This window comes from Nothobranchius furzeri, chromosome 16 (assembly GCF_043380555.1).
Source record: "Nothobranchius furzeri strain GRZ-AD chromosome 16, NfurGRZ-RIMD1, whole genome shotgun sequence".
Classification (NCBI taxonomy): Eukaryota; Metazoa; Chordata; class Actinopteri; order Cyprinodontiformes; family Nothobranchiidae; genus Nothobranchius; species Nothobranchius furzeri.
Genome location: NC_091756.1, coordinates 47,763,673 through 47,786,748, shown reverse-complemented (window position 1 = coordinate 47,786,748; position 23,076 = coordinate 47,763,673). Strand labels below are relative to the sequence as shown.

At 40.5% G+C, this 23,076-nt stretch overlaps 2 protein-coding genes across 3 annotated transcripts in view; both read left to right on the top strand.

Annotated features, from left to right (window-relative positions):
* The window catches only part of arhgap27 (Rho GTPase activating protein 27), a 30,662-nt gene extending 17,045 nt beyond the window's left edge, over nt 1-13,617 (top strand). The window contains exons 3-20 of one of the 2 annotated variants that reach the window (XM_070545743.1): nt 108-572; nt 1,640-1,879; nt 2,551-2,631; nt 2,750-2,872; nt 4,158-4,244; nt 4,360-4,422; nt 7,160-7,227; nt 7,357-7,441; nt 7,780-7,881; nt 8,028-8,126; nt 8,709-8,762; nt 8,889-8,985; nt 10,338-10,472; nt 10,785-10,883; nt 10,961-11,038; nt 11,111-11,242; nt 11,336-11,441; nt 12,574-13,617. In XM_070545743.1, the coding sequence (XP_070401844.1) occupies nt 108-572; nt 1,640-1,879; nt 2,551-2,631; nt 2,750-2,872; nt 4,158-4,244; nt 4,360-4,422; nt 7,160-7,227; nt 7,357-7,441; nt 7,780-7,881; nt 8,028-8,126; nt 8,709-8,762; nt 8,889-8,985; nt 10,338-10,472; nt 10,785-10,883; nt 10,961-11,038; nt 11,111-11,242; nt 11,336-11,441; nt 12,574-12,751 (2,292 nt within the window). In that variant the 3' untranslated portion in view covers nt 12,752-13,617. The remainder of the gene's footprint in view (nt 1-107; nt 573-1,639; nt 1,880-2,550; nt 2,632-2,749; nt 2,873-4,157; nt 4,245-4,359; nt 4,423-7,159; nt 7,228-7,356; nt 7,442-7,779; nt 7,882-8,027; nt 8,127-8,708; nt 8,763-8,888; nt 8,986-10,337; nt 10,473-10,784; nt 10,884-10,960; nt 11,039-11,110; nt 11,243-11,335; nt 11,442-12,573) is intronic. The other variant, XM_070545745.1, reaches the window with a different exon arrangement.
* A 781-nt stretch (nt 13,618-14,398) lies between these two features.
* vps25 (vacuolar protein sorting 25 homolog) lies at nt 14,399-22,215 on the top strand. The gene is made up of 6 exons (XM_015962768.3): nt 14,399-14,530; nt 15,564-15,709; nt 16,041-16,094; nt 16,216-16,304; nt 21,228-21,303; nt 21,411-22,215. Exons 1-6 carry the CDS (start codon nt 14,484-14,486, stop codon nt 21,521-21,523), a joined length of 525 nt encoding a protein of 174 aa, XP_015818254.1. The 5' UTR covers nt 14,399-14,483; the 3' UTR covers nt 21,524-22,215.
* The last annotated feature ends 861 nt before the right edge of the window (nt 22,216-23,076 follow it).

Sequence of the window (23,076 nt, the reverse complement as noted above, 5' to 3'; positions counted from 1 at the left end):
AAAAAACATAATTTTCTCTAAGAAATGTACTCAAAGACACGCTTTTGTTGTGTTAAAGCTGCAGTTTATTTATCAGTATCATGCAATTTTTTTTGTATTTTCAACAGGCGCAGAATGAAAACCTCCAGACGGTGGTGTACGTCAACGTAGCTCAGCTCCGACAAAGTATCTCTGAGTCCCCCCCGCCGGATGCCTCACCTCGCTCTCCTTCCTATCTGGACCAGGAGGAATGGGAGGTGCATGTTGACCAGGAAAGTGGACAGGAATACTACTACCACCCTGCAACAGGGCGCACCACCTGGGACAACCCCTTTTTAGACTCCCCCACGGACCCTGACTGCTCCCCTGCAGAGGAACCTTACTTCCCGTCACCTCTTCAGTCTCCTGATTTGTCCGCTTCCCTCCCTCCTGGGTGGGCGTCAGACTGGGAAAAGCTGGTGGATGAGACCAGTGGTTGTCCCTACTTCTACAACCCGATGTCTGGGGAGACGTCCTGGGAACCCCCCGAGCAGAGCCCGTATCCCCCTCTGCTGGAGCCTATGAGTGTTCACAGGTTTCACAATGATGGACCGGTAAGGACAGACATCCCAGCTGCTCTACTTAGCGTCTCTCTGTCTCCCGTTTTAGCTTCACCCAGGGGAAAACTGTAAAAGCGGTCGACTTTTAATGGAGTTAAATCTCCTGCACCTACATATAGACATGTCTGGTTTTATGAGGAAGTATTACAGCTGGTGTACCATCACTCCCTCAGCAGTGGCCCTAAAAGACGTCTGTCCTCAATTTGATTCAACAGAAATGATTATTGGGGTTTCTTTTTGGATTATCTAGGAGATGTGAGGAAATATTTTAACCCAGATCTTGATCCATACAACACACCTGGCCTCAGTAGAGTCTGTGCTGCAGCAGCACGTAGCCCCGTTTTTACCCTTGAGTGACTTTTTCCGAGCTGAGAAACAGCAATAGTGGGCCGAGGGAAAGTAAAACTTTGAGGTCATGGAAATGTTGCACCATTTTTTACCAGAGATTTCAAGATTACATTGTGAAATTAATCAGCCTACGACATGAAGAAAGACCCAACAGCTTCTGTCTATTTTCAGCCTCACTGCAGAAAGATTAAAAGGGGAATTTATGTTTTCTGTTTTGATCACTGAACACATTTTTTTAAATTTCCTGACAAAAGCAGCTTCGATTTCCCTAAAGTGTAAATCTAAGGGACTTGAACTTAATTTGGATCATTGTCTTGGCTGGCAGTGGCGTAGCCAGATCTTTTAAAATGGGGTGGCCCAGGTGGTGCACTTCTTTGTGCATGGGTGGTACCAATGTTTATGCTTTTTCTTTTTTACCCCAAGCTTTTTGTGGACAACTCTATTTGAAGGAAATTCAGTGGGGTGGCCAGACAGATTCCAAGGGTGGCATGTGCTACCCCAGGCCACCCCCTGGACACGCCTCTGTTGGCTGGAAAACAAGTGTACAAGAAAACTACATTTTTTATTTCAAAGTCAATCTTTCAGTTATAATAAAATAAAATAACTTTTTTTAACAATCCCCTGTGTCAGTCATTTAATGCTCGGAGGATTTTGTTGAATTTTGAAGAGAGACAAACGTTTAATCTGCTCTTTTTTTGTGTCCTCTTTTTCAGCCTCCGTTACCCGAGGAGGACTACCCTCCGGAGGATTACCCTGGAGCAGATCAAACAAACACATACGAAGAGCTCCAAGCCACGGGTCCCACAACCCTCCCAAAGGAGTACGCTCTCAGCCACGTGGATCGGACCGTCATCCCTCGGGCCAACCTGGACCGCAGTACCCCTCCTGGCTGGAACCTTAATGTAGACCCTAATGGGACGTGGGTGTTCTCCAGTCAAAACTCTCCAGATGAGGTGTGCAGAAGGATAATCCAGATTATCTGGTTAATCATTTGAAAATTTGTCAGAAACTGTCAATTTTCCTTTTGTTTCACCATTACAAACATTTAACATTAAATAGGTTATGCAGAACATATTTTAGCCTCATTATAAGGCTGTTTGTAATATTTTTTGTCAATTTGGTACTAAAGAGAAAAGATCTCCTCCTCCTATAGTTTTTATACTTCTACCACTATCATAGAAAGCAAATAGTGAGCAAGATCACCTCCAAACATTTGTGCATTGAGGGCGTACGTGAGTATGAATGTGGAATAATTTGTTTTGGAAAGTTATGAAAAGTGTCAGAGGTGGTAGGTCAGCCTGTTTGACCACATGAGCGGTGCAGGTGGAGCTTTGGTTCCATCTGGTTTTTAAAAAAACAGCAGTTTTGTTCTTGATGTTCTTATAAATAAATTATTTTTTAGTAGATCAGTATTTGACAACAAAATGTACACAACGATTGGACATGTTGATGTGCTGAATCCCAAAATGCAATTATTTGCTGAGCAAAAACTAGACTTTCAAGTTCTGGAATGAATGAAATGTTCAAACTGAAACCCTTTAGTGTAGTTTAGAGCTGCTGTTTTTGGACTTTTAATTTTTAAAGACAGCATAAAACGTGTGTGCACCTTTCTGTTGGACAACAGTGGATCAAGTCGGTGGACGATCAGGGGCAGACCTATTACTATCTGAGAGACGGCACCAGGTCCCAGTGGAACTTGCCTGAGGTAAAACTCTCATTTAACTGATGTGGAGAAAAAGCAGATATGAGATTTTTAGACATGTTTAAGTTTTGTTGATAAAAGTAGAACCTGAGTCAGTTTGTTGTCTGTGCGGACTCTGCAGGCCCCTGCGGGCCCGTCACACTCCAGGCTGGACAATCACATTGATAATGGGAACGTGCCGGTCATCAAACACTGGAGAGACTCAAAGGGACCTTCTCAGTTCCCTCCTGCCTTCGATGACGGGGTACACCCATGCACAGACTAACACACACTCATACACACGTACAGTTTGTCACACATCATCCTAAATATAAAGCATCAGCTCTGCAGCAGGGGAGTAGCGTGGGTTCGTTTGTGTTTATCAGCCAACACCGAAGGCTGTGACCCTACTTAGCAACGCTCATTAATTACAGCGTTTTCCCTCTGACTGAGATGCAGAGAGAGCAAAAACACACAGACAAATAAGGGGCATTGCTTTTCCTTTCTACAAAACTAAGAATTCAAGAATTAATATTCTCGAAGGTCAGCAGTCTGAGGATTTAGTCTTTGCTGGCAACAGAGTTGGACACTAAAAAAACAAGCAAGCCGTGGTCAAGCAGGGAAGATTTTTAAAATATACCACTATTCAGATCAGGACCTATTAAAAAGCAAATTTCTGATTTTTCAATAAAATAAACTTCAATGTTTTTACACTTTTCCCTTGTGCATAATACAGCTCTTTTACTATATTTTAATATTGCTATGCTTCTAGGCTTCTGTGGGCATCCTGTTGCAAACAGGCTTGCAGATTCTTAAACAACTACATAACCCTAAAAAATGACTTCTAAGATGAAGACAGCATTCATTTCGGGGGGGGGGGGGGGGGGGGGTAATTTATTCATATGACCTAATTTCTCCGGAAGGTTGAGGAAACAACAGCTCCATTTGCACTAATCCATACAGTCAGCATAGCATCAATGTTTGACAGTAAAAAAGGGTGGGCTGTAAATATCCAAAATATTCTTTAATATAAATGTTTGTAAAGTTTTAAGTTTGGGTTCCTTTAGATGGTGAAAATGAGATTTTCACTTGGGCCATCTGTGGGTGAGGTCCTAACCATGTCTTTTTACTATGTAGACACAAATAATCAAACAAATATGTAAATAAAAATGACATATTAATGCTACAAGACAAAAATCAGAACCAGAGCGAGGGTTAGGGTTATCAGAATCAAAGCTACTGTTGTTTTAAAGCATTAAAACTACAAATATTGCTCACTATAATTTCTGTTTAACAATGAAAAGATCTAATGAAAAAACAAGCAATTAATTTATTTTTGTGAGCAACTATATTCGTTTTTTCTTCCAAAAATCTTAATATTTTTTAGAATTATTTCAGTTGAGTAGATTTTTAATTAGGTTTGTTGTATTTAGATAAAGATACTAAAATACTCTACTGAGCATCCAGCTAAAGAGTTCATTTGAATCAGGACACAGATTTGTCTGCATTCTGTAAATCATAAAATCTCCTTCCGCTTGTTTTAACTTCAGAGGTTCATCCCGACCCATGTGAGGAACACATCAGACTACAGCAGCGACTGCTCCAGTACAGGGAACTCTCCTGAGACACAGCATTTCGTAAGTGGATCTTTTGTCCCTCCTGTCCAAGCGGGAGACAGTAAAAGCTCTGAGTTCAGCCGTTTGGGGACGATGATTTCTGTATCTGAACAGTGTTTTGTGTCTCTCTCTTAAGGCTTTTGGGCTTAGACCCTGGAGAAATCCCTATTATCTGACCTCAAGGTGGCTGCGCTATAATGTGGGTTTTTAGTTCAAGCACTCACCTGAGCTTGAACTGTAGATAGTAGCATCTATCTATGATGAGCTAAAGGTGTGATTTTAGATCCACACTCAGGTCGTTTTCCTTTGCATGATGTTCGACTTCATTTGTTATTTGTGCTTTTGGTGTCTAAATGTGCATATTTGTGTCATTAAGACTTCAGCAATGCTAATACAGTATTAGAGCTCTAAAATGTGTTGTCTGCTAAACCAGAGTCTAAAACTTTCAGAGAGATCATTTCTTGGGTCACTACATTTACACAGAAATGAGAATGTAATAACATCTGCATGAACAAGTTTAATTCTCTCACTTTAATTAGTTGCGAAGGTAAAACATGAGCTGATGTCCAAACAGCCTTGTGGTTTAATGATGCGCCTCAAGAAGAAAGTTCATTAAAAATTTCAAGACGTCCAAATCAAATGTTTTGGCATCCAGCGAAGATGGTACTTAGCAAACTCTCCTTTGGCCGCTCAAGCTTGTAAATGTTTGTTGAAGCTGATGAGAAGTGCTTCAGCTCTTGTTTGGAGAACACTTCCCAGAAGAATCCTTCCATTAATGCAAAGGGCTGTGGACCACGCTGTGTTCACCGCCTTTTCAACATGAATATTTTTATCTATACACAACTTTTTAAACCGTCACACAGCTGAACAGAGCTATTAGTGTGTATTGATTTTCATGCCAGAGTGCACAACTTCCTGTCTGTTACTTCCTGTTTAAAAGTCTCTGTTTTCTACAGACACACGCGGGCCTCAGAACACAGAACTAGCTATTTCTTTATCATTTTTAAGTTACCCCCTTAAGCTTCTGCAGACTGCTTTAAGAACTCCACAGGATTCAAAACTTTAATGAATTGCTTTTTCTTTATTAGTAAAATATTTCCCATTGACTGAAGCCACTGAGGTCCAAAACCCTGAACTTTTCTTCTTTTAATAAAAACCGGACCTGTTTTTGACATCTTTCTCCAGATGTGGCTGCAAGATGATACTATTTATACATTTGTCAGTCAAGAAGACAAAATATGTCATGTTTTTGTTTTGGTGTTCATTTGCGAACTTCAGATGCTGACGTTTGTGGTTAGGATGCAACAAAAGTTTGGGCGGTCGCGCTGCAGGACACATTTGTGCAGATGTCACAGCTACAGTAGAACACTGCACCAAACCTCCAGAGAGGATTCACAGAGAGGTTTTCTGTCTTCTCATAAATTCCGAGAGCTGAAAGTTTTTGTTAATTTTCCAAACATCAAAATCATCATAAACTCCGTATATATTTTTTTTGTTTGTTTTCTTTTTTTGGAGGAGGGGGTGAATGATACTTTACAATAAGGGTCCCTTTATTAACATTACTTAGTGCATTAATAAGCATCAATAAGCAATGGGTCCCTTTATTAACATAGTCAATATTGTTATTAAGTGTACCTAAGGTTAAGACAAATGGGGGGTGCATTACATAATATGTTTAAGCAGTCGTTTCAACTTTATCAAATTGTTTATTAATGCTTAAGTATGCACTAAGTAACGTTAACAAAGAGACCCTTATTGTAAAGTATTACCTTGTTTGTTTTTCTTCCCGCTGTTTTTGAGTTTATTTTTTGCAAACTTGGCAATTGCTGCAACATTATCTGATATCTGCTGCTCTGGCATCACATCCTTTTCTCGTCAGATTGTTTGATAGCTTTTAGAACGAGCCTTAGGCACAGAAGGATGGCCTCATACTGGAGAACATTTAGTGCTGAACTGCTGTTTAACACTAAACATTAAATTATCACCAGCCCTAACCTTTTAGCTTAAGTTAAACAGAAACAATGAAAATGCAAGATTCCCTAGTTTCTTTAAAGCATCACTAAAAACTATTCTAGCCACCTTTATCGTTGTTGTCTTCCTCCGCTTGTCGGGTCGCGGGGGCAGCATCCCAACTAGGGAGCTCCAGACCGTCCTCTCCCCGGCCACCTCCACCAGCTCCTCCGGCAGGACCCCAAGGCGTTCCCGGATCAGATTGGAGAAGTAACCTCTCCAACGTGTCCTGGGTCGACCCGGGGGGCTCCTGCCGGCAGGACATGCCCGAAACACCTCCCCAGGGAGGCGTCCATCCTGACCAGATGCCCAAACCACCTCAGCTGACTACATTCGATCTGGAGGAGCAGCGGTTCTACTCCGAGTCCCTCCCGAATGTCCGAGCTCCTCACCCTATCTCTAAGGCTGAGCCCGGCCACCCTACGGAGGAAACTCATTTCGGCCGCTTGTATCCGTGATCTCGTTCTTTCGGTCATTACCAAAGCTCATGACCATAGGTGAGGATTGGGACGTAGATCGACCGGTAAATCGAGAGCCTGGCTTTCTGGCTCAGCTCCCTCTTCCCCACGACAGATCGACTCAGCGTCCGCATCACTGCAGACGCTAAACCGACCCGCCTGTCGATCTCCCGATCCCTCCTACCCTCACTCGTGAACAAGACCCCGAGATACTTAAACCCCTCCACTTGAGGTAGGACCTCACTCCCGACCTGGAGTTGGCAAGCCTTTTTGTATTAATAAAATAAGGATAAACGTTCATGTTATTGGAGGAGTCTGGTCGAGGTGTGTTTTCACTGAAAAAGCCTTTACTGGTGTTGGCTGAGTTGTTTGTCCTCCATTCCATCATATGGTCTACCTTCATAAATATTTCTGTTAGAAAAAATTTGACAAAAACTGAACATGTTCTTGTTTCTGTGACATTTCCAGGTGCAGAACTTGGAGAAAGCTGGAATTCTCAATAAAACTAAAGTGTCTGAGAATGGGAAAAAAGTGAGGTAAGCCGATTGTTGCTTTGATGCCACAGGTTTCTGAGTTTAGATGTATTCAAAATCATTTTTTTCTTCCTGTTGACTCTGTTGCTGGTTTTATTTTATAATTTTCACGACTTCATTTATTTCCCCCAGAAAGAACTGGTCTTCCACATGGACGGTTCTCCACGGAGGAGTGTTGACATTCCACAAAGACCCTAAATCTACAGTAGGCACCGTGGTACGACCAAAGCTTTGGATTAATGATAAAAGTGCACAGCACAAAAACATGCTCATCTTAAGTTAATAAGAAGCTATTTGATACCTACGATAGTTCATCAAGTGTCCACACTTCTGTGTTGGTTTTATTGTCTAAGAAAAAGAAAAGAAACCTTGGACTGCAGTAGCAGCACGATGTCACCCGTTCATCATCTTTATGATGGTGAAGACAAGCCCTGAGGTTACGAGCCAGCCGGGATGGCCTCGGCTTTTGTTTAATGCAGCTTGTCTTGTGGAATGTGGTCCAGTCAGTTTCATAAACAGCTGGAGCAATTTTTGTTTTTTCTTCCTGTCATGTAGAACAAGACCAATCAGATTGTTCCAGAGGTCACGGTGGAGCTGAAAGGAGCAACGATTGGCTGGGCCACCAAGGACAAATCCAGCAAGAAGAATGTTTTAGAGGTGTGTCTTTTTGTTGACACTTAAAACAGTCAGAAGTATGTCACTAAGTGGAGGAAGTTGTCTTCAACAAATCAGAGCTTTGATCTTGTTTTAGCATCAAAGCATGTTCATTACATTCACTGATAACGCAGTTTCCCCTCTTTCAGCTAAAAGGGAAGAATGGAATGGAGTTTCTTTTACAGTATGATACGGAAAGCATCATCAACGACTGGCACAAAATTTTAATGGACACCATTCGACAAATGGTACGTCTGCATTACCAGCAAAACAGGAAATGGTTCAAGAACGCCCAGCAAGAAGGCAGCTCTTCTGCTGTTTGTTTTGAATTAGAAAATTAGTACAGCAATCTGTTTTCTACATTCAAAGACTGACTCTTGTGTTGACATTTTAAATTGTTGCTAGTAACTCAGTGAATAACTTTGGATAAACCTTAAAACCACGGGAAATAGCTACTGTTGATCTGGTCTGATGAGATCAATGAACAAAACTGAAGAAGATTTCAATAACCATCTTTTGACTCAATGCAATTTACATATAACATATTTGATTTAACTTCTGGATTTTGGTATGGAAATACACTCACAATACTTTGAAAAGAAGAATTACACATGTTGCTTTTGTCAAAATTCAATCTAAAAACCTCTTGTCCTTTCCTTCTAAACTACTAATGTAGTTCAATTTCCCTGATCAATAAAAACACTGATACAATTTTTCTTTGCTTTTAAATATAAAATATACTTTAAATCTCCATTGTGTTTGCTAGAGTGACATCTAGTGTTACAATCTGGAAACTACATGTTTGTTAGTGAGTGATTTGTTCCGTCCAGGGCTCCATAATGCCAGGTTGCAGATGGCAGAGTGAAAATAATTATGGCATCAATGTGGGTCTTTTTTCACTTGTTTCTATGCATAAATATATAGATTTGAAATATATATGGAATATTTTCTTATATGTTTCAACCTGATCTAAAACAAAAACTTATTGCAGTTTATTTGTGTCTGTTCAGGAGTACCAGGACCACCGTTCGGAGGAAGAGGATGGAGACGCGTATGAAAAAATTGGTGGAAACACCGAACGAGAGGACAAGCTCGAAAAACGAAAATGTGAGTTAATATGTCTTTCACAGCAAAACAAGAGTGTTCTGGGTCAAATCGTTCAGATGATTTAAAGGGCCTGTGTCAGACTGTTTTACACATTTCAGAGCAGCAACAGGCACAGATGGCAAAATATTATTGTTGGCACAATTGGGATGTCATTTTCGTGAGCCATTCCTGTATTTGTATAGTGCCTTTTTAGGGTTCAACATCCCCCCAAGGCACTTGACACCACAATTAGTCATTCACACACACACACACACACACACACACACACACACACGTTGGTGGTGATGAGCTACGATTAAGCCACAGCTGCCCTGGGGCACACTGACAGAGATGAGGCCTGCTGAACACAGGCACCACTAGTCTGTCTGACCACCACCAGCAAGCAAGGTGGGTTAAGTGTCTCTCCCAAGGACACAACAGCAGCATTCTCTGGTCAGAGGTGGGATTGAACCTGCAACCTTCCGATTACTGGACTACCCACTCTGTCTCTTGATCTACTGATGTCCAAGAAGTCTGGATTTGAGTAAATTGCAGAATGCCCCCCTCTACACACACACACACACACACACACACACACACACACACACACACACACACACACACACACACACACACACACACACACACACACACACTACTCAGACAGAGAATAGGTGGCTGGGATAAATTATTGTCCATGTGCATCCCTGGTGCTCACCTACCAAGCTTCATAATCATTCAGCCAGCGGCTAACGATTAGCATTTTGGTTTTACTTACAGCTCTCTAACCATTGGTTGGTTTTGACGTTAGAATTGTGCTGGTTTGGAGAAATAATCTGTCTGAAAACCCACTCCGGTACTGGTGAAGGGTTAACAAGCACATTCTGGCTCGGTTTTTAAGAGCTTCTGAAGATAAAATGCAATCATGTCTGCCAATTGAACTTTTCTTCAGGAAAGCTGGACAGGGATCCAGTTCCTCTCACAGAGAAAAATGCATTATGCGGTAGGCAGTATTTAAAGTGCAGACTAGATAAGAAAGAAATCCCTTCTTCACAACTGTGGAGATGAAACTTCCCGCTAGCTACTCTGAGAAACTGGGTTTTAGTGTTTACAGTCCAGGGGAGGAGGGATCCGGATTCAGGTCTACCTGGATGGGCAGTAATGGTGCATGATGATGGTCCATCCAGCCTTTTACAATAACTTAGCAGAGCTTATCAGAGCTGAAGGAAAATGCACACGTGAAGCCAAAAACTGCTTTGGGGAGTGTTTCATTAGTAAATAAAAAAGAAACATGATACACACCCTGTAACATCCTAATTTCGACTGAGTGGTGTCGTTGATGCCCTTAAATCGGCTGTTGTCTGTTTATTCAGCCTACAAGGTAACTGTAACACCCACACCCAGCAACGCAGGGGAAACAGACCAGAAGAAGGTTCGAACCAAGCTGATGAAGCTTCTCATGAAGCGTCCGACGCTGCAGTCAGTCAAAGAGAAAGGCTACATCAGAGGTGAGCTCACACAAGGAGATCTAATCCAGATCTTGGCTGGTTTTGTATATTTTTGTATAATGTTAAAGACACTGCTCATTTAGTTTCTGCTCGTCACATTAAAATTGGCTGCAATAACTAAAGTTTCCCTAAATTTTTGTAATCAAATAAAATAAAAATAATAAAAAGAAACAAATACAATACATGTCAGAAGATTTTGAGCTGTATGTGTATTTTTCACTTACACTTTAAAAAAGGCTATTAGTTTATTATTTGTTACACATGTAATTCTCATCTTGTTGCCATTAATCGGGATAATATTGTTTCACATAGAAAACGTGTTTGGGTGTCATCTGGCCACACTGTGTGCTCTTGAGAGGACCACAGTTCCCAGTTTTGTGGAGAAATGTATAAAAGCAGTGGAAAACAGAGGTAAACAAAACAAAGTTGAATAATGCTGAATTATGTTTCGTGTCTTTATTAAAGGATCTAAAAGTGTCGATTTGCAGGTTTAGACATCGATGGACTGTACAGAGTCAACGGAAACCTGGCCATTATACAGAAACTACGTTATAAAGCTGATCACGGTAAAGGAAAGCTGCCTATAGACAACAGCGCCCCCTGATGAGTTTTAACGGGTTGCGCATGTGTTCACACAGAGGAGCTGGACCTGGAGGACGGTCAGTGGGAAGATGTTCATGTCGTCACTGGAGCGCTGAAGTTATTCTTCAGAGAGCTTCCTGAGCCACTTTTCCCCTACAGCCACTTTAATAACTTCATCTCAGCCATCAGTGAGCAGACATTTGACTCCGTAAAAGCCTGATTTTAAAATGACATATTTGGTGAATAATTACTGATCTTTTATTGCGCTACTGTTTTTCTAGGAAACCCTGATTACAAAGCAAAATTTTCTCTCGTTTACGAGCTGGTTAAAAGCCTTCCTGCTCCAAACCATGACACTATGGATCTGCTTTTTGGGCATTTACAGAGGTTGGCATCATCCTTTACCTTCACTCTCCTTTAATAATATTTTATTCCTAATGCACTTTATATTTCAGCAATCTTAAAGTCCTACAAAATAGCAAGGTTCATAAAAGCACCTAAAAAGAAGTAAAATAGTTTTATAGAATGTATTTAGCAAAAGTCTTTCCTAAAACAAAAGCCTTAAGATTGTGCTTAAAACATCTACAGTTTGTGGGGCCCTCAGGTGGTCAGGTAAGTCAACCCACGGCCTCGGAGCAGTGATCGAAAGGCCTGATCCCCCATGCTGTGAAGCTTGGTTCTGGGGGGTTAGAAGTGTATTTGCTGTTGAAGACCGGAGAATATGATTTATCAGGAAGATGAGGAGTTCCTTTAAAAAAGGGAGCATGACAGGAGAGTAGAGACATCTGTAATTGATTCTGAGTGAAACTGGGAGCCAATGAAGATCTTTCAGAATGGAGGTGATATGCTCATATTTGTCAAGATCCTTGCAGTGATGTTCTAGATGTATTGCATTCTCTGAATGCTTTTTCCAGAGATCCCGATGTGGATTGCATTACAGTGGTCTAGTTTGGAAGAGACAAAAGTGTGGACAAGTTCCTTTGCATCTGCCAAGCTTTGCATTGGACGTAGCTTTGCATTGATAAAAAGACGTCTTACACAAGTGTTTGATGTGGGGGTCAAAGGGGTCTTGTGATCCATTTTGACACCCAAAGTGGTGATAGTTGTAGATAGGGATGTGTTTTGGCAAAAAGAGTGATGCTGGCTTCTGTCTGAGAGCTGTTCAGCTGAAGAAAGTTGAGCTTCATCCATGCTTCTATGTCCCCCAGACTAGTCTTTATTGTAGATGTTAGCACAGGAGCAGAGAAGGTGGAGGGTGTCTTGCAGTAGTGCTGAGTAACAACAGCATAACAGTGGAAAGATATGCCATGTCTACTAAGAATATTGCAAATGGAAAATAGAGTGGGGCACAGCACATAGCCCTGAGGGACACCACATGAGTGACATCAAACACTTAGAAAAGTTGAATTATTAGTTATTCAAAAGTAATTATAGCATTTGTATGTGGTATTCTCTGCTCCAGAAATATAGATAAAAGTTGTTTTGCTCCACTGTCATCCTTGTTTTATGTTTCTTTTAGGCTCATTAAGTGCGGAGAGGAGAATCGCATGACTGTCCAGAATGTAGCGATTGTGTTCGGCCCAACGCTGCTTCGGCCAGAGGAGGAGTCCTCCAACATCACAATGCACATGGTCTTTCAGAACCAGATTGTAGAGTTCATCCTGAATGAATACAACAGTATCTTCTACTCCCAATAAAGCAGCCACCTGCCTGTAGACCTAGACAAACCGAGTTGATTTTGCAGTTCCAAGTTCAGCTTTGCACGCACATCAGCAGCTTTGGTGCCACTTAAATGTACTTTAAAATGAAAAAAAATAAAAAATAAATTTAATAAAACAAAGGTGCAGTCAAGTTTTACGAGACAAGAAAAAAAGTTTTCATGTAGTTTTTACTCTGAATGTTTCACCGTTGGAGGCTCACAGTGTCAGACTATCTTTGCTTGTAATGAAGGATTTAATTTTTATCCAATCAGGTGAAGACAGACTTTGTTTGGATTTCTGTGTGAACAGCTTCCTGAGCTGAAGGACTGTGTAAAAATGTTTTTTCTCTGTGAGACTCAAAGGTGACTAAATCTAACAAGCCACTTTTTTCAGATTTTTTCTCTTTTGCTTAATTTGTCTGTTTGTTGTTTACTTTTCTGTAAATCACAGATGTCTAATTAACCCAGGTTAAACCTGGATGAATGCATTAATGTTGTCTTTCATTTGCTTGTATGTTTATTTTAAAACTTAAAAAAATGTTAATATTTGTTTCGGATTTATGTTACACTTATGGCAATAACAGAGATTGTATTTTAATATTTTGCATTTTTTTTTCTTGTCAGTCTCATCCCATGAGTTTATTGTAATATAGAATACCAATCTTCTACTGTGGAATAGAAACTGAATTCTGTAATGTGTGATGGCCATAGACTATTTTCACTGAATTGCAAAGCAGCCCTTTTTTTTCACTTAAGCTGTACGTAAAGAGACTGTAAAATATCACCAGACAAAGATGAACTGGAAAGGATTTGTCTTTGATAATTAACATTGAAATAAAATCAGAGAATGAACAGAGAAATCAATGTTAGCATAAATGTACATAAATAGCAAAAAAGAGCATATTTATGCTAAGAAGCAGATGAAAATGCAAATTTTCTTCAATAATAAAATAACTTGGCAAAAAGGACAGTAAGTTTTTTCTAATACACGTGTTTACAGTCTGTCATATGCACAAATGAGACAAATTCCTTTCAGTCAGATATACATTTAAAAAATGTACAAAACAAACTGTTTATAATTATGTGTTCAGTAAAAGTGTGTAGAAATAAATTAACTTAAAGTTTAAAATAAAATAGTGGTTTAAATGTCCTTAAAAGTTACTAAAAAATGTGCAGAAACGTTTACTGGTAATTAAGTTTAAGGGACTATGCAAACAACTGAACACCTTTTTTTTTACATAGAATTAAGTATGTATAGACGTATCACTAGCTTTTTAAAAGTTGAACTTGTCAGAAGCTTTTAATTCTGAGAAACGTGTTAAAACTTGAGCTTGTGTTTAACTTGAATAAGCATATCCAGAGCTCTTTAAATTGGGATTTTTTTAGGGTTTTGAACATACCAATTAAGTTATTAATGCTACTACTGAAGAAAAGAAGAAGAAGAAGAAGAAGAAGAAATAAATAAATAAATGAATGAATGAATGAATGAATGAATGAATGAATGAATGAATGAATAAATAAATAAATAAATAAATAAATATTAGTACAAATTTTGCTGGAATTGAAATTTTGGCAAAAAGCTTGAAAATTATTTTCCAAATATATTTTTAAAATACTCCATCAAGATAAAATAAGTATTTGTGTCTGCTCCTGTGCACTAACCCGGAACCATTGACTGGTTCTAGAGCGCTTCCGGAAGCTGTCAGCTGGTGAACACAGCATCAACTGCGATGAGTTTTGAGTGGCCCTGGCAATATCATTTTCCACCGTTTTTTACGTAAGTATTTAACAGCATTTAACAAAAGCGTCGTTTAATCGCGTTTATTACCCTTTGTTTTTATTTGTATTTGACCTGAAGTTGGTTGATTTTTCTAGCTAGCATGAATTGTAGCAGCTAGTTGGCTAAATGACAGATTGCTAAGGAAGTGGATTTAAACTCAAATGTGTTGAACAGTATAGAAATAACTTGCCTTGGGAAAGTTTGGTGGCTTGTTTAGACTCAATTTAGCAAACATCTGACAATTTTACAAAAAGGGTTTCTTGTTAGTTTGTGTTGAGAGAACACGCTATATGATGTTATGCTAACGTTAAATCTGCTCTTTTTAACACTTAAAACTTTTAGATAACAATTTTTGACAAAACACCTGCTAGTCTGTAAAATATAGAACTAAGTGATCAAAGTCTTGATGAATTTCACAAAAATGCAGTGCTGCTACTCTTAACTAGTCCCTTGTTTCTTTATCAGTTGGTTTCAAGCAGTCAGAATGTGACCAGTTTTCTTTGCTGTCTTGTATTTTTTTTTTTATGCCACACTGATTGATCCCCTGCACCTTTTGGGGTATATAGGCTTGTTGCTAGAGTGTTATTGCCCACAAAGGTCTTGTTTCTGTACCCTCTGTGGATACTTGATGTACACTTACAGATTTTAGAGATCAGTCCTGTACCCTGCATTACCAGAATAATAAGGAACACTTGAAAACGTCCAACTTCTACGTCATATGTATAATACAGCATCTGTTTCAGTCACTCATTAGTGACTCAGTCACCCAAAGTGTGTTCCTTCTACCTTTGACTATATTTGAGGTTAGTGGCTCGTTTATTATGTCTGTAAACGATTTTTAGGTTGGATTTAAGTGGAATAACAACACATTACTCTGATGATGGCCATGATAATTAAATAGAAACAAGTCTAAAATTAAATTGCTATTATATTCTTACAGGTTTTGTACAAATGTCAAATGCGCTGATTAACTGAATTCCATTTGTAAAGTTGTGAGATTTGCTTGCATATTTTGTGTAATTGTGGGCAGGCTACAGCCTAATGTTGACACAAGACAGAAGCAGCTGGCAGCATGGTGTTCCCTGGTTCTGTCCTACTGCCGGCATCACAAGCTTTACACTCTGGATGTCATGGAGGCTCAGGAAAGCCCCGTCTTCAACAACAAGAAGATGGAACGTATCCTAATGTTACAACATTCAAGCCAAATGAAGAATGCATTCTAAACAGAGCCTAGAAATCATTGATTTCTAGCACTAAAACATGTTCCTATTTATTCTGGCAAATGTGTTAAAAGAAGGACCCATGCTGTCTTTATTGAGATGTAAAACGTATCCAACACTATATGTTATTGTTTGTCCATATTACTGTTGTTATTGGTTTTCTTCTTTTTTGCATCAAGGCTGCTGCCTTTCTTGGTTAGATTCTGCTCCTTTTGTTTCCAGGATTTCATTTTAATATAAGCCTACACAAAACATCCATGTTGTGTTTGACCTTAATGCAATTCCAGGAAAATTGTCAGTGGAAGCAATTCAAGTTGTGTTTGAGGAGTTGAGAAAAAAAGGTAAGTCTTATTCTTTATTTGTAATTTCAGTGTGGAGATTAAGGAAACTCATCATTTTTGTGTCACTGCAGGATTCAGCAGTTATAAACGTGTTTGTTTTGTCCCTTTTGTCTGACTTCAGGCAACCTCGAATGGCTGGATAAAAATAAGACTCGCTGTTTAGTCATGTGGAGACAACCGGAGGAGTGGGGCAAGTTAATGTACCAGTGGGTGAGTAACACTCCGTTTTATTGCTTTGTTGTTGGGCTGATAAGGTCAGGGAAGAAAGCAAATTATTTATACCTTTGTTGCTCCAATCACAAGTTACAGGACTTTGTTGCACTTTTATGCTGCTGGTTTTGTGCTGTTATTATTTTAGATGTTTCTTCGTCACAATTAGACCAACTTCATGCATTTTAAAGCATTCAAACACCTTGTTACAGTACATTTCTGCTTGTTAAATGTCATAAAGCAGAAAAGACCATGTTTCTGAGTGTCTAAACACAGTTTTTTTTCCCAGTGTTGGATTTTTTTTCAGTACAAGGCAGATGATTTTAACACATTATTGCTTTATTTCATATGAAGAACAGAAAGCAAAGGTAGGACTAAGTTTACATTCTGTTCTCAGACCAGCTTGTAAAAGCAACAGAGTACCGTAATTTCCGGACTATAGAGCGCACCTCAATATAAGCCGCACCGGGCTAAAAGCTGCAGATATCTACTGAATGGAAAACGTAGTTTAACTGAACGTAAATGAACTGATCAGTATCAAACAAAACAGAAAAGTTATTGATTAGTTTATTCATCGTCCTCCTGCGCACTGAAACCACTGAAGTCATCTTCTTCTTCAGTGTCGGAGTTGAACAGCCTCAGAAGAGCTTCGTCACATACCTCTTCTGTGGCGATGTCAGTGTCGCTCTCCGTGTTGCTGCCATCATCCCGGGGTGAAGCTGGGAAAACAAGCAGCACCGTTTTACTGTGAAAAAATCCTCCTGGGCGCTTTCCGTAGCACTCCTTTAACCATTCCTTCATTAGACTTTCTAGCATCTCTGGTTGACTAAAGCCGCACCTCATTATAAGCTGCATGGTTCAAAGTGTGGGGAAAAAGTAGCGGCTTATAGTCCGGAAAATACGGTAAAAGGAATTTAAATTCTACATTTCATATATTTTCTCTCAAAAATGATATGGTTTGTAAAATTTACTTGGAAGATCAGCAAAATCCAATAACTAACACACTGAACATTAACCTAAAGAATACTCGACGCTTGGATAATTTTCAGTGCATTGCTTCTAATTGTTATAAACTATTTACATGCTTAGTTTTATTCTATAAAAGCTAAAGTTGTGTAGTAGAAAAGTGAGTATTTAAATCTCACTAAAGACTTGTTCTCCTACTTGTTTACACCAAATTTAGAGCTTAAATATTACAAGATCATTAAAAGCTGATTCCCTCTTTAAGAAAACCCGTTGTTGTTTGTGTTATCTGGGTACCTTGGGTAAAGGCGACAGCAGCTCTTTGACAAGAAAAGACTGAGATTACATGAAGTAAATAAACCCTGTTAGACTCACAACAAATATCTCCTGCTGGATGTTTGCATGAACAACCTCAGCATTTTTAAATGAACGTCCATGTTTACAAAAACATTATCAATTGCAATAATGATATTAAAAATAATAATAATAATGATTTCTACTAGCAAACAGTATTTGATGTGTGATTAAAATAGAAGACCATGATAAAGGAAACGTCATGCAGAGGCACTGGAGCTCTTCTATAAAGGTTGGATGTCATGATGAATGCAGGTAGATAAACAACAGCAGCTGGTACTGAACACACATTGCAGCTGTTCTCTTCTTTGAAGTCTGACTCGTTAAATTTGACTAATGAGTGCAGGAATTATCAGTAGGTCCATTTTTAATCATCAGTTATCTATCTGTACAGGTGCTGGCCAGTAAATTAGAATATCATCAAAAGGTTGAAAATATTTCAGTAATTCCATTCAAAACGTGAAACTTGTACATTATATTCATGCAATGCGCACAGACCAATGTATTTCCGATGTTTATTACGTTTAATTTTGATATTTATAGGTGACAACCAAATAAAACATCAAATCTGGTCGTCGTCGTCGTCTTCCTCCGCTTATCCGGGTCCGGGTCGCGGGGGCAGCATCCCAACTAGGGAGCTCCAGGCCGTCCTCTCCCCGGCCTTGTCCACCAGCTCCTCCGGCAGGACCCCAAGGCGTTCCCGGACCAGATTGGAGATGTAACTTCTCCAACGTGTCCTGGGTCGACCCGGGGGCCTTCTGCCGGCAGGACATGCCCGAAACACCTCCCCGGGGAGGCGTCCAGGAGGCATCCTGACCAGATGCCCAAACCACCTCAACTGGCTCCTTTCGATCCGGAGGAGCAGCGGTTCTACTCCGAGTCCCTCCCGAATGTCCGAGCTCCTCACCCTATCTCTAAGGCTGAGCCCGGCCACCCTACGGAGGAAACTCATTTCGGCCGCTTGTATCCGCGATCTCGTTCTTTCGGTCATTACCCAAAGCTCATGACCATAGGTGAGGATTGGGACGTAGATCGACCGGTAAATCGAGAGCCTGGCTTTCTGGCTCAGCTCCCTCTTCCCCACGACAGATCGGCTCAGCGTCCGCATCACTGCAGACGCCGAACCAATCCGCCTGTCGATCTCCCGATCCCTCCTACCCTCACTCGTGAACAAGACCCCGAGATACTTAAACTCCTCCACTTGAGGTAGGACCTCTCCCCCGACCCGGAGGTGGCAAGCCACCCTTTTCCGGTCGAGAACCATGGTCTCAGATTTGGAGGTGCAAATCTGGTATCTCAGAAAATTAGAATATTCTAAAGGCCAATGAAAAAATGTTTGTTTCTCTAATGTTGGCCAACTGAAAAGAATGAACATGAAAAGAATGTGCATGTATAGCACTCAATACTTAGTCGGGGCTCCTTTTGCCTCAATAACTGCAGTAATGCGGCGTGGCATGGACTCGATCAGTCTGTGGCACTGCTCAGGTGTTATGAGAGCCCAGGTTGCTCTGATAGTCGTCTTCAGCTCCTCTGCATTGTTGGGTCTAGCGTATTGCATCCTCCGCTTCACAATACCCCATAGATTTTCTATGGGGTTAAGGTCAGGCGAGTTTGCTGGCCAATCAAGGACAGGGATACCATGGTCCTTGAACCAGGTGCTGGTGGTTTTGGCACTGTGTGCAGGTGCCAAGTCCTGTTGAAAGGTGAAGTCTGCATCCCCATAAAGTTGGTCAGCAGCAGGAAGCATGAAGTGCTCTAAAACTTCCTGGTAGACGGCTGCATTGACCCTGGACCTCAGGAAACAGAGTGGGCCAACACCGGCAGATGACATGGCACCCCACACCATCACTGACGGTGGAAACTTTACACTGGACCTCATGCAACGTGGATTCTGTGCTTCTCCGCTCTTCCTCCAGACTCTGGGTCCTTGATTTCCAAAGGAAATGCAGAACTTGCTTTCATCAGAAAACATAACTTTGGACCACTCAGCATCAGTCCAGTCCTTTTTGTCCTTGGCCCAGGCGAGACGCTTCTTGCGCTGTTTCTTGTTCAAGAGTGGCTTGACACACGGAATGCGACACCTGAATCCCATGTCTTTCATGAGTCTCCTCGTGGTGGTTCTTGAAGCGCTGACTCCAGCTGCAGTCCACTCTTTGTGGATCTCCCCCACATTTTTGAATGGGTTTGTCGTCACAATTCTCTGCAGGGTGCGGTTATCCCTAGAGCTTGTACACTTTTTTCTAACACATTTTTTCCGTCCCTTCGCCTGTCTGTTAATGTGCTTGGACACAGAGCTCTGCGAACAGCCAGCTTCTTTAGCAATCACCTTTTGTGTCTTGCCCTCCTTGTGCAAGGTGTCAATGATTGTCTTTTGGACAGCTGTTAAGTCAGAAGTCTTCCCCATGATTGTGGTGCCTTCAAAACAAGACTGAGGGACCTTTTAAAGGCCTTTGCAGGTGTTTTGAGTAAATCAGCTGATTAGAGTGGCAGCAGGTGTCTTCTATATTCAGCCTTTTCAGAATATTCTAATTTTTTGAGATACCAAATTTGGAGTTTTCATTAGTTGTCACTTATGAATATCAAATTTAAATGTAATGAACATTGGAAATACATTGGTCTGTGTGCATTGCATGAATATAATGTACAAGTTTCACGTTTTGAATGGAATTACTGAAATATTTTCAACCTTTTGATGATATTCTAATTTACTGGCCAGCACCTGTATATTGAAACCAACATGGAGGGTGTTAGGTGCTCCTAAGCTCTGTACTTTTCTACAATGATGTCATCATTAGTCTCAATCAGGCTGTTTGGTTTTTGCTAAAGCCTTCAAGAAATCTGTTGAAATTTACTCTAAACAAACAAAAAATATGTAATTTTTGATTTTGGCTCTTTCCCAGAAAGAACAAATGTTAAATGGTTGCTGAACAGACAGGCTCAGATGGATGGATGGACAAAATTATATATGTTTAGAAAATCAGTGGGATTCTTCCCTAAACTCTAGCTCTTGTATTATTATTAATGTCTTTATTGCTGTTTAATTATTAGACAAATAAAATAAACAAATGAATTAAATTTTTTTCCCAGAAAACATCAGACTAATTACCATCCACCTTCCATTTTTGGTATATATATATGTATATATTTTTTTTCCCTCATTTTTATGTTTGTGCCACAGGTGCGTTTACCTCGTGGTTTTTTATTTATAACATAAATCTGTTCATAATATGATCTATTTTGTGCTTTCCCATGCAGTGTTATTGTTCACATATGTTCAAACAATGTCAATAAAGAGGAAATAAAAAGAGCCGAAAGCTTCAGACAGCCAAGGGAAATCTTACAAGTTTAATTTATACTCTAATAACTTTGGCATTGATCTTTTCCTGGAATTTCTGAAAGACTACATACTTTATTTTTGCACACACATTATGGTCATTAGTCAAATGTTGTTTTACAAAGCAATCAGCAGCAAATAAAGAAACACAAAGTCTGACCTCAGGGGATGTCTCTAGAAGAGATGAGTCTTAATAAAAAGGCACTGACTCAGTTGGAAGTCATTTCTAATGTATTTTTTAATTACCAGAACGTTGCTCTCTAATGTCACAGGTGTCCAAAAATGGCATGGTCAACTCTGTGTTTACGCTTTATGAGCTCTCCAATGGTGACGACACCCATGGTGAAGGTACGGGTTCATGTTTTTGATGACAGCATCCACTGTTGATCTTGTGGGCTTGATCAGTGTTTAGTAAAACACACACGACCTGTCCCCTCTCCTCTGGTTTTCTCCAGAGTTCCATGGTTTAGAGGAGTGGATGCTGCTGCGCTCCTTGCAGGCTTTACAAACGGACGGCAAAGCAGAGATCATCACCATGGATGATGGAAAAGGTGTCAAATTCTTCTGAAACGGTGCTGGAACCACTCATACTCTGCGACTGGGAGCCCTCTTCACATCTTGAAGGCAGATTAAACGGTCATTTCCGGCTATGCAGGATGCACTGCTGGGCCTGGTCCAGCGGACACCTGTTCTTTTAGTGTTGTCTTTGCCTTTTGGTTGGAAGCCTTGGCTTTCTGGAGGGGAACTTATCATTTGGGGTAATCTGAGGTGACGCTGTTTTTATAGAAATATCCCAGGTGACATTTGTTGCCTTTTAAACATGCAAGGAGTATCAAGGGTCTAAATATGAAAATGTCTGAATACTTTAGGGGAGAGATCTCCCCACTAGCTGTAACTTAACTCTATTATTTTAAATGCAATTAGCTGTTTTGTATTTCCTTTCTCCGCTAACAAATCTGTTGTGTATAGTCAGCTTGGCTTGGCTCTGTTTCTGTTCCAGCCCGACATCCCAAAGAAATCCCCGAACGCAGCACCAGAGGGACTTTTCATTTTCAGAATAAATGCTTCCAGAGGAGGAACACCACAAAGACTTAGCTGATCCTCGCTTGACTCGACTGAGTGTAATAATGCTGCACTTCGTGTACAGACTGCTGTCATCCTGTCATTGTAGCTTCTCTGACACTCTTCATACCTTTCCCATGTCTGTATTCAACTTTTTTTCATATTTTGTTGGAAAATAAATGAGATTTGTTAAATTTTCATGACTTTCTTTTTGATGATTTTGGGTTGTTCTAAAAGCCAGAGGAAGCAGCTCTGCATGCAGTTGCAGACTGAAACCTGGTGCTGGATGGGCCACTCATCATGTGCTGTGTGGCTGATACAGCTGCAGGGAAGTGTGTGTGTGTGTGTGTGTGTGTGTGTGTGTGTGTGTGTGTGTGTGTGTGTGTGTGTGTGTGTGTGTGTGTGTGTGTGTGTGTGTGTGTGTGTGTGTGTGTGTGTGTGTGTGTGTGTGTGTGTGTGTGTGTGTGTGAGAGAGAGAGAGAGTGATAAGCTTTTCACAAACAGGACATTAGTACCAAAGTGAGAACACTGCTGGTCCTCACATTGTTACAATACTGTTAGAGCTCTACTCGTTAGATTTAGAGGTTAGGGTTAGGCATAGTGAAGTCACAAAAATGCATGGAAGTCAATGGAGGGTCCCTCACTATGATAGAAAGACAGGTGTGTGTGTGTGTGTGTGTGAGAGAGAGAGAGAGAGAACCCCGGATGTTAATTGCAGGACAAGTGGGGTCGTGTGGCCTTGGTAGTGGGGTCTTGTTTCAGAAGCAGCTGCTGTTCTCGCTCTGGCTCCCCCTGCTGGTCAGATTCCGCACGCACACCCCTGTTCCCTCTGGGCTGCTTATCTCTTTCATTCAGGTTTATCAAAGGAGGTCAGGCCGCAGCTAGTAGTGAAATGACTCATCAGTCGTGCCAATTCTTGTGAACTTTATCAATGAATGTGAGAGGGTTTTGTCATTTACGCAGCAGCTTTAGAATAAAACATCCTTGGCCCCCTTTCCCATGAAAACATTAACAGAAATCGGTCTCTAAAGAAAATAGATTCCAATAATTTTGACGCTG

What these genes read in the sequence shown, in the direction of transcription:
- vps25 (XM_015962768.3), top strand. Translation starts at nt 14,484, where the DNA reads ATGAGTTTTGAGTGGCCCTGGCAATATCATTTTCCACCGTTTTTTAC. An exon ending in CAACAACAAGAAGATGGAAC is followed by an intron (nt 15,710 to 16,040) that starts GTATCCTAATGT and finishes ATGCAATTCCAG; the next exon opens with GAAAATTGTCAGTGGAAGCA. An exon ending in TGACGACACCCATGGTGAAG is followed by an intron (nt 21,304 to 21,410) that starts GTACGGGTTCAT and finishes GGTTTTCTCCAG; the next exon opens with AGTTCCATGGTTTAGAGGAG.